At 36.8% G+C, this 11,583-nt stretch overlaps 1 protein-coding gene across 1 annotated transcript; it reads left to right on the top strand.

The window, feature by feature from the left end:
• Positions 1-182: 182 nt before the first annotated feature.
• On the top strand, positions 183-4,970 carry LOC132294588 (uncharacterized). The gene is made up of 3 exons (XM_059792497.1): positions 183-443; positions 588-678; positions 4,620-4,970. The coding sequence occupies exons 1-3, from the start codon at positions 368-370 to the stop codon at positions 4,753-4,755; spliced, it is 303 nt and encodes a 100-aa protein (XP_059648480.1). The 5' UTR covers positions 183-367; the 3' UTR covers positions 4,756-4,970.
• The last annotated feature ends 6,613 nt before the right edge of the window (positions 4,971-11,583 follow it).

Here is an 11,583-nt window from a genome sequence, read left to right as displayed (position 1 = left end):
AAACAGACCCTAAATTAGCCTGGCTAAAAATACAATGAACATACATATTTATGTAAATGTGAAAATTCACATTTTGTACCTTTTAAAAGATAAAAATGGACACGAGCATCGACTCGGAGGAATATGTTAGTATAAAGTAAGAGCAAAATTCAAAGTTTTCTAGTGGTGAAAACACGCACGTGACAGCCCACAGTTTTGAAGGATACCACGAAGTCGGTTCGCGTTGTCTTTCCCTCCACGCCGCCGGAAAAGTCACGCATAAAAAAGCCTCAACCCGCATTAGCTCATTTCGTGCCCCTCTCTCTCTCTGTGTCTTGTATTAATTTCTCTCTCTAGATTCTCTCTTCTCTTCTGCAACAAAAAAAGGATGGCGGATTCTAAGGCTAAGACCACAGTGGAATCTGTCAGGGAATGGGTCGTCGACCATAAGCTTCGTACTGTTGGTAATTTCCTCCATCTAATTTATTAATTTTCTTTTAAATACTACACATTTGTATATCGCTATATATACATATGTATATTTGTGTGTGTTTTTGCGTTGATTGTTGGTTGTTGATTGGATCTATATTTGATTTGATTGCTAAAAGGGTGTCTGTGGCTAAGTGGAATAGCGGGATCAATCGCTTACAATTGGTCTCAACCCGGCATGAAAACCAGCGTCAAAATTATTCACGCTAGGTATTTTTCCCATTTTCTTCTTTATAACTTTTTTTAATATATATATATATATATATATATATATATATATATATATATATTGTTGATCTCTTTGATATTCAAGGTGTACTCTTTCATTGATGTTCAGTTTACATTTATATTTGACTAATCGCATTTTAAATGGATGAATTTGAATTAATCATCTAAGAATTATAACTTAGATTTAGATTGCAACAAAATTCGTGACTGGTTTTGAGAATATTATTTTGTGGATTTGTTATATATCAAAGGGGAAGAGGGAGCTATTCTAAACCCATCTTATGAAGGATTGTAGTTGGATATCTTTCTTGCCTCTTTTCTCTCCTCCCCTCCTATATATTTTGAAATTCAACTCCAAAATCTATTTCTCTGGAAGGTAACCTCTCGGTGATCTATCAATTAATGGCAGAAAGCTTTTGGTACCTTAATACTTGTTTGACTAGCAAATTATTGGGCTAAGGGTAGGAATTTTTTTTATTTTTTTATATGCACCAAGTTGGAATGGACAGTGAATAAATGGAAAAGCAATGTGGAAAACTTAAATTTCATTGTATCTACTGAATTATACCTGAAAATGATTGGACTGAATTCAACTCAAAGAAGATTCTCCTTGTTTACATTTTAATCCAAAATTCTCTTTTCTTTTCTTTATTTTAAATTTTCATGAAGTAGGGATAAATTGTCAACAAATTATTTACTCCCATTTAGATGAACAGAAAAAAAGAAAAGAAAAAGGTTTCCGTTCCTTTTATTTTTCCCATCTGTTTACATCGAGGATATTGGTTTAAGAGGTTCTTCTTACGGTCTTACCCAAGAAAATTGGTTCTGGCTATATTGCATATTTTGAACCTTAAATTTTAGAGGTTAATTTATTTATGTCGTGTTGGAGTTTTTATAATGAGAAGAATTAAATACATGGTTTCTCATTAAGTTCCATTATCCTAGTATGCAGATCAGGGTAGGTTTTGTTTCCTTCCTATTGCCCTTCTTTTTCCCAGATCAGGGCTATTGGAGGCCTAGGTGGATTAATTGATTAGTGGACATGTGTTTGATTTATTGTGGTTGAGTATGGATGATTTGCGGATTGTGAAAACAATTGTGAATGGAGATAACATGAAAGAATGGAAGAAGATAGTTTGACCATGTGTAAATGAACCAGTAAGGAAGAGAGATGTAGTCCACATTGAAGGTAATGTTAGGAGAAGAGGAAGACAAATTAAAATGTGTTGAGATTGTAAGAAAATATATGATAGCATGTGGCTTGATTGAGGTTGTGGCCCTAGATACCGCAGAATGACAAAATGTGGTTTATGTAAATAGGGTTATTATCAAGTGTGATCCCGTTAATTTAGAATTTTTATCACAAGATTGATGTAGCCAATCCCAAATAATTGGGAAAAAGGCTTTGTTGAGGGATAAATTGATTTCCACTCTCTCCCACTCGAGGTACTCTTTTAATCTTCAATTCTAGTGGTCCACCGTGCTCTTTCAATTGACTCATTAATTTCTTCTATTCATGCAAAGCAATGGATCGATGATCTAAGCTATGACAACAATAATGGCATAAACTAATTAAAGGTTATATTGATTAGTTAGATTACAAACTTGGAATTTTAATTGTTGTCGAACTTGGGGAATTTGGTCATCTAATTTGCAATCTCATAATTGATATTTCAAGGCAAATAATTCCTAAAATAATGAAAATTTTCAATGTTCAGTTTCACGGTAAGAACAGAGATACTAGTAATGCAAATTTTCCATTCATCTCTTTATATAAGGAATTTAGTGATGTGGCATGTTTCATTGTTCTTGTTTGTAGAGGAGTTAAGATGAGAGGTCAAGAGATTAAGTAACATGAGTTTCTTGGTAATTATAGCTGACTCTCCCTCTATTATTTACCCGGAGGGTAAAAGCTTGCTTGTACCCTTACTATTAGACAAAATGATTTCTATAATTTCATTCAAGCTTATCGTATATTCATATCTTATTACAAATTTCATGAAACCAATTATAACCAAAAATCTTGTCAATGGTGTCCAACAAGTTGTTCTCTGGAATTGGCATTGCAATCTTCTTGTTTGGCGCCATATTGTTAATAAAGTGACTGCAGATTTCAACTTATTTTTTTAATATTTTAGTCCTATTTTAAAACACCAAGTTACTACCAGTACAACTTTCGGATTGATTATCACGAAATAGACTTATGAGTCATGACCCTTTGATTCGAAAAAAGGAAAGAGGAAAAAATAAATTTAAGATATGGTCGAAGGGCCAACTTGAAAAACCTAACAACTTGAGGAAAACATTAGTTCATAACATCTCATACTAAATGTCTCTTACCTCTCAAGGAAAATATATACTATAAACAGTTTGGCTCTAGTTGAGAAGCCCTAATCTCAACTACATGGGATCATCTCCATAAATCATAAATCACATTCTTGGTTTGTCAAATGCAATTAGATCCTTTATTATCTTTACTCATGTACATTTTTACCTTCCTGATGTCATTTTGCACCTTCAACTTAGATCAAGTCAGTACCTAGTAGTGATATGTTAGGTGATCTTTGTTGCACATGGTCAAACACCTTAAACTCCTTTTTTTCATTTTTCAATGCTTGTTACTTCTAATTTATCACAAATGTTTTCATGTTGTTGTAAGGGACTCTTCCATCTTATGATCCTCATATCTGTTACATTAATCTTATGTACTTGTTTCTTAACTACCCAACATTTTGGTCCATACAACATGGCTGAATTTATAGTTGGCTTATATATATTTTCCTTCAATTTGATGGGAATTTTGCGTTCACATAACACTCCAGCAGCACTTTTATTGTTCCTTCACCTATTCTTTGTGTTTTCAAATTTCTAAAATCTAGTTCAATGTCAACCCATCTGTCATGATTTTGTTTTAGTTTGATGTTTTTGGTAACTTTTGGTGATTCCAATTCTCACAAAAGGAGAAGTTTTGAGAGTTTTGAATGCTTGAATCAATTATTTATTTATTTATTTTATTGGAAGAGAGTAGAGGATGATGTATAACTATTGTTGGATTCAATGGATTTCATAATCCTGTCTCAAATCTTTTTTTACCATGACTATTGGAGTTGTTCTTACAATCTTATTAGAAGAAAAAGAGCAAGTCTTTACAATATAACTACATGCGAAAAATTCCTTTCATTGTTTAATTAATCCTGTAACCTCCAATTTTTGAAAGGCACACTGACCCATTTGTCTTTTTGCTAAGGAAATTATTTACATAATTTTCTTGTCCTTTCATTAGCATAGAAGTCATAGTGTCCAGATTTATCAAATAAATTGGTTGTAAGAAAAGAAAAAAAAAAAAAACAGTTTAACTTGAAATCGGTAGGCTAGTAGATATCTATAGGGACTATATGCATCCTAAAAGTTATGCTGCAGTATTATGTTAAATGGTTTTGCAGGCTTTGGTTTTTTATGTACGTATTTTGGAGACACAGATCTTTGTTGTACCAATATAATAAATCTTTTGTTCTGTGTTCCTGTAAAAAAAGAAAAGAGTTTCCTTGGCTTTTTTAATGTCTGACTAAGCGAAATTGGGCAGAAGTTAGGCTTCACTACTTTCCGTATAGACGTGTAAGCACTAAACCCCAACCCTTCTCTCTCCACAAACACACGTGAAGGAATTATTTACACCTGATCTTTGAAAAAAAACACTCAATTAACATAAATTCCTGTTACATGGGTCTTTGTTGTACTTGTACCTGCTTCCTAATTCACTGGAAAAGGTTTTTAAATGGTATATCGTTCTGATTTCTTCTTCCCAGCTTAAGTGCCTCATTGGATATATATGTCGATGATTTCTTCCATCTCTTTTACGTTCTCTCTTTATGTTTCAACTTACACATTCATTTCTAATTCTTTCCCTCTTGAATTAAATCCAGGCTGCACGCGCAGGCTCTCACGTTGGCTGCATTAGCAGGAGCTGCAGTGGTAGAATACTACGACCACAAAACAGGAGCAAAGGCCGATCGATATGCAAAGTTCCTTCCAGTGGATACCTACTCGCACAAGGATTGAATAATCTCTAACCTCAAAACATTTTTCTGTTAAATTTTTGCTGGAGCTGTGGTAAACAGTGTATAGCGCATTTAACCCAAATGTGTGCCATTCAACATGTTACAGCTTTGATATGCATTTTTGGTGGCTTATAAGTTATCAGATTAATGAAACTTTTATATTCGTAAACTACAAAGATTATGGAAATAAAATAGACTGGTTTAATTTGACATGCATCAGGGAACTCTCATTTTCACTCTTTCCTTTAGAACTGCTTTTCTTCTGGTGGCTGGTGAAATGTCAAGGTTCAAAGATGTGCAGAACATGTTTTTATTATTAGATGGCCTATTTATATTCATAACCCTAAAAAGGATTAAGCTGGATCTTGGGCATTTATTACTGTTTGGTTCATAATTTAAAGAAGAAAAGAGGAGGGAATGAAGGAGAGGAGAAGAGGTGTAAACAGAAGAAAAGATTCAGAAATGAGTTATGGAAAGGAAATGGAGAGGTTGGGAAAGATTCAAATTCAAATATCGAATTGGATCTTAAATAGGAATCCAATGTGTGAAAAATCTTTATTTGTTAATAACCATGTTATGACCCCTTTGAAATAAGGGTTAAAATATGTGTTCAATGTGTAATTTTTTGTTTTTTGTGTCTATTTTTTTTTTGTCCTAATCAATCTGATCTTTCTAAACCCACCTCTAACTCCAAACAAGAATGAGAATCAAAAGAATCCTACTTCTAAGTTGAAATTGAATGATTTGGTAGAGTAATGCAATCCTTGTGAACTAAAAAGACTGATTATCATGGATGCAAAATAAAAATAACTAAATTGTGTTCACTTCAGTAAAAAGAATTTTTTATTTTGATGTAACTTTTGTCTTCGATTTCGGAAGATACAAAAGTAACAGATAAACAAATTCACGTAATATTTATATGATATCAACTTATTAATGTCGGGTGTATGTTGAACCACAAGAGGAGAGCGTTATAATTTACTTGCGTTCCTTGCTTTAAAAATTCGAAAGGTATAAGGAATTACGGAAAAAAGATGGACATTTTGATTCAAATTTTTGATATTTTTTCTTTCAATAATTTATAAAATAGAAAAATATTTTCTAAACAATTATAAAAATATATAAAAATAAATAAAGCCTTTTCTAATTGAACTTTTAGAGCAAGTGTCATGTTATCGGAGTAGTTGAGTTGCTTATAGGGACAGTGCCAGAAATTAAATTCAGGAGCACAGTGTAAAAAAAAAAAAAATTCAATAAACACGATAACAAATATAAATTCTTCAAATCAAGAGGTAAAAAGAAAAAAATATTGCAAAATAATATGTAACATAAGAAAGATAAATAGTTGAAAAATAGAAAAAAGAAAGAACTTTGAAAGAAAAAAAAAATTAGAGTTTGATTCAAAAAGGAAATTTTAACTTTTTTTTAACGAAATTAAATGAATTTAAAGAGTAAAAGAGAAAATAAATAAAAACTTAAGAGATAATTTTAGAAAATAAAAATTTTAGGGGGGCATTAAATGAATTTTTTCACATATACGTGAAAAAAAAAAAAAAATAGTATATATATTATAGCAGGCGGGTATATTGCAACGACCCTAGCTGATGCCAAGAATTTTACAAAAAATTCGGCATAACCTCCCCTAAAAATGGACCTACCGCAACCTGTTTAAATTCATTTTTTTTTAACCTATCATGGCTCAAATTCTGAATTCACGGCAATAGAAGATGATGATACACAATCAAATGATCTCAATAATACTTCAAACTAGTATTACTCTCCCCATTCATCAATAAGGTTTACATGATAACAAATTCACATCCAAAATATCATCAAATACCTTAATTACATTACATGACAAAGTTTTTGCAAAATATACATATACACCTTCACACTTTTAGTACTTTGCAAAAATAATGGGAGATATACAAAAGACACAAAAGTGAGCTTCTAGTATCGCTCAAGCTTGAGGTGGGTTGTCGTTCACCGGTTCTTTTCCAAGACCTGAAAAAAATGTATAAATAGTAGGGTGAGCTATATGCTCAGTAGGTGACACTTAAGACACAAATCTTGTGTCCTTGTGAATTCAAGCAAAGCATAGGCCAATGGGAGATAGGGATCATACAATGTAGGGGATCAAATACAACATACAATTCAATTCCAATTATAAACAATGCAATGCAATGCAATGAAATGCAATGCATGTCAATGACACTCCCCATTTTCATTCTCAAAACCATCACTTTCAAACGTTAATATAGCCCGCCCTTTGGTAACCCCGCCGTGACACGAGAGGAGGATTGGCTAGTGTCCCTGACCCTTGGTAACCCCGCGGCGTCATTATGGGGCCCAGCTAGCTCAACCACGCTAGGGCGACTCCCTAGTCCCCTCTAGGCTATATTAACCTCCGGCCCGTTGGTAACCCCGCAGCGACCGGGTTTCGCATAAAACCATTTTATCAAAAACACTTCCCTGAAATTCCCCATATTTATTTCAAGAACAATTTCGCCCATTTCATGCAAACCCAATGGTATGTGCATGTATATATGTTCCATACATTCAATGTCATGGATTTTCCATCATAAAATTAAACATTCAACATGTTCAACGTCTCCCAAGTAATTATTAACACATTAAGATACAACAAAATACATTTAAGCATGTGCATGTATATATATATATATATGAGCTCAACATCATGAATTGGGAAATTTGGCGCAATTTAAATAAGCATACTCTCATACATCAATTTCAGCATGCTAGCACATAGTAAACATAGGAAATCAACAACTAAATATAATTTGCACATGAACCAACCATATTCAAGATCGTGAAAACCCTCTAGACATCATTAATACCATCATAGATATAATTAACTCTAAATTAAGCATATTTAATACAACATGGAGGTAAAATTCACAATAGAACAAGACTAGAGTGGATTAAGATGCCCCTACTTCAAAAATGAGCAAACCCTAGAAAATGGGTCCTAAATTTCGAAGTTCAAAGGGTGCACCAAATCTGGAATTGTTGGTATGTATGCGTAGAGCTCGACACAAGCTTCGTTTTGCCTTAAACGGCACCTCAATCCGACAAAAGGTGGAGGAGTAATCTAAGAATGAAGTTTGAGTTCAAAAAGAAAAAGAAAAAATTCAAGAAACAGAGACAGAAGGAAGGGCCAGCGGGAGAGAAAAAAAATGGAGACCAATTGTGGTCTCAAACCCTTTTTAGGTGTGGTGGTGGGTCCCACCAAAATTTTAATTTGCTTTCTCTTTTTTTTTTTTTTTTTTTTTACTCAATGTACATCACACACACAGACATATATATATATATAAAGGCACAAACATTACACTCTCCCCAACTTTAAAAGATTTCGTACCCGAAATCAAGACATACCTGAGGAAGAAAACAATTTTGGATACTTGGAGCGAACCTCCTGTTCAAGCTCCCAAGTAGCTTCCTCGACTCCGTGGTGTCTCCAAAGGACTTTCACCATTGGTATCGTATTGTTCCTCAACACCTTCTGTTGTGTGTCAAGAATCTGAACTGGTCCTTCCTCGTAGGAAACATCCTCATCAATATCCACATCAACCCAACTCAAAATGTGAGATGGATCCGGCTCGTACTTTCGTAACATCGATACATGAAAGACATTGTGAACTCTGTCCATCTGTGGTGGTAAAGCAAGTCTGTAGGCAACCTCTCCTACCCGATCCAAAATCTCGAATGGTCCAATAAATCGTGGCGACAACTTGCCACTTTTCCCGAATCTCATCAATCCCTTCCGTGGAGAAACCCGTAGAAAAACGTGGTCTCCCACCTCAAAGGATAACGGTTGTCTTCGCTTATCCGCATAGCTCTTCTGTCGGCTCTAAGCTGTAAGTAACCTCTGTCTTATCAACTTAATCTTCTCAGTAGTCTCGAGTACAATGTCGGGTCCTAAGGCGGCTGTCTCGCCTACCTCAGTCCAACAAACAGGAGACCTACAAGGTCTACCATACAACGCCTCAAATGGAGCCATCTGGATGCTCGCCTGATAACTGTTGTTGTAGGCAAATTCAATAAGTGGAAGGTGATCCTCCCAACTACCTCCCAAATCAAGTACACATGCCCGAAGCATATCCTCCAAAATCTGGATAGTACGCTCCGACTGACCGTCCGTCTGTGGATGAAATGCCGTACTAAGATGCAACGCTGAACCAAACGCTACTTGAAGTCCTTCCCAGAACTTCGAAGTGAACTTAGCATCCCTATCTGACACAATGGTTACAGGAACTCCATGCAACCTTACAATCTCCTTCACATAAAGAACACCAAGCTTCTCTGCATCATCTGTTGCCTTAATAGGCAAAAATTGAGCCGTCTTGGTTAATTTGTCAATGATGACCCATATGGCCTCATTGCCCCTTCTTGACCTTGGAAGACCTGTCACAAAATCCATAGCAATATGCTCCCATTTCCATTGCGCTACAGGTAATGGTTGCAACAAACCTGCTGGCCTCTGATGTTCGGCCTTCACCTGCTGACAGGTAAGGCATCTAGCCACAAACTGTGCAACATCTTTCTTCATCCCGTTCCACCAATACTGACGTCTCAAATTGTGATACATCTTGGTACCACCTGGATGAACTGCAAAACGGGAAGTGTGAAATTCCCGTAGGACATCCTCACGACAAACTGTGGGAACCACCAACAAACCCCTGAACCGTAGACCCCCATCTGCATGCAAGGCCCAATCTTTCACTGTCTCACCACTAGAGATCAAAGCGTGGATGGCATCTAAGTCCGGGTCCTGTCTCTGTGACTCAATCACTCGTACAACAAGAGTAGGCTGAGCCACAAGACTAAATAAGAATGCCGACTCACTGTAACCATCATCATCAAAACACTGTAATCCCATCTCTTCCAGATCTTCAAGCATCTTCCACTTCCGAATAGCTAAACTGGCCAAAGTTCCACGAGATTTTCGGCTTAAGGCATCAGCTACAACATTTGCCTTGCCCGGATGATACTGCAAATCAAAGTTGTAATCTTCCAAGTACTCAACCCATCGTCTCTGTCTGTTGTTCAAGTCCTTTTGGGAAAAAAGGTACTTGAGACTTTTATGATCCGAGTATACTTCGAATCTCTCACCATACAAATAATGTCTCCAACACTTCAAGGCAAACACAACTACCGTTAACTCCAGATCATGAGTAGGGTAGTTAAGCTCGTGAGTCTTCAACTGTCGAGACCCATAAGCCACTACTCTACCATCCTGCATCAACACACATCCCAACCCGTCACGTGAAGCATCACAATAGATCACATAACCCAAGCCTCGCTCAGGTATCACCAACACTGGAGCTGTAGTCAATCTCGTCTTTAACTCCTGAAAAGATGAATCACAGGCCTCATTCCAGACAAACTTGACCCCTTTCCGGGTTAAACGGGTTATAGGAGCTGCCAAACGGGAGAAATCCTTCACAAATCTCCGATAGTAACCCGCTAAACCAAGAAAACTGCGGATCTCAAACACATTCTTGGGTCGCTCCCAAGTCAAAACTGCTTCAACCTTTGATGGATCAACTGATACTCCACCTTCTGAAACACATGCCCCAAAAACTTCACCTCCTGTAGCCAAAACTCACATTTCTCGTATTTGGCATACAATCGGTGTTCCCGCAAAATCTGTAAAACAATACTCAAATGGACCTCGTGATCTTCCCGAGTCCGTGAGTACACAAGAATGTCATCCACGAAAATTACCACAAACTGGTCCAAGTAATCGTGAAAGACGCGGTTCATCAAGTCCATGAATGCCGCTGGCGCATTAGTCAAGCCAAAAGGCATAACAAGGAACTCATAGTGCCCATACCGTGTACGGAATGCTGTCTTCGGGATATCCTCATCCCTAACCCGCAACTGATAATAGCCAGACCTCAAGTCAATCTTCGAGAAACAACTGGCTCCCCTCAACTGATCAAATAAATCATTTATCCTTGGCAAAGGATACTTGTTCTTGATGGTGGCATGGTTCAACTTCCGATAATCAATGCACAACCTCAACGAACCATCTTTCTTCTTAGCAAACAAGACCGGTGCGCCCCACGGTGACACACTCGGTCGAATGAAACCTTTCATCCTCAAATCATCAAGCTGCCTCTTCAATTCTTCCAATTCAACTAGTGCCATACGATACGGTGCCATAGAAATCGGCGCGGTACCTGGCATTAACTCAATAGAGAACTCCACTTCTCGGTGTGGAGGCAACTCTGTCAAATCTTCTGGAAAAATATCCAAGAAGTCACAAACAATCGCCGGATAAACTTCTCCCATGACATCATCTTCTTCGGCTAGAAGACTAGCTAAGAAATAATCACCATGACTTCGTCCACGAACTCTATAAAACGATGAAATGTGGAAATCACTCCGATCTCCCACGAAAAAGAAACAGTCTTCCTCGGGAGTGCAAATTGTAACCCTTCTTCTGTAACAGTCGATCGTGGCATGAAATGAAGCCAACCAATCCATCCCGAGAATGACATCAAAGTTAGTCATCTCCAGGAGGATAAGGTCAAACACGAAAGTCCGCCCGACTATCACAATGGGACACTCCCGCACAATTCGGCTCAAAGACACTGAAACCCCAACTGGCGTATCAACACTCAATGCCCGTTCCAAGAAACTAACTTCCAACCCCAATGCAAGTGCAAATGATGATGAAATGAAAGAATAAGATGCACCAGAGTCAAATAAAACACGGGCCCAACAACCAAACACTGGAAATATACCTCGAAGGACTGACGGTCCAGAAGATGCATCAGTCTGTGCCAGTGCAAAAACACGT

The sequence above is a fragment of the Cornus florida genome, unplaced genomic scaffold, assembly GCF_030987335.1.
Source record: "Cornus florida cultivar Cherokee Brave unplaced genomic scaffold, ASM3098733v1 CherokeeBrave_3.0.0_Hap2_Chr02, whole genome shotgun sequence".
Lineage (NCBI taxonomy): Eukaryota > Viridiplantae > Streptophyta > Magnoliopsida > Cornales > Cornaceae > Cornus > Cornus florida.
Note: the sequence above shows the minus strand (reverse complement) of the source record. Positions and strands in the feature narration are given on the sequence as shown.

Coding starts and splice junctions, on each gene's coding strand:
- LOC132294588 (XM_059792497.1), top strand. CDS start 368: ATGGCGGATTCTAAGGCTAAGACCACAGTGGAATCTGTCAGGGAATGG. Junction 444..587: donor CCATAAGCTTCGTACTGTTG/GTAATTTCCTCC, acceptor GATTGCTAAAAG/GGTGTCTGTGGCTAAGTGGA. Junction 679..4,619: donor GTCAAAATTATTCACGCTAG/GTATTTTTCCCA, acceptor AATTAAATCCAG/GCTGCACGCGCAGGCTCTCA.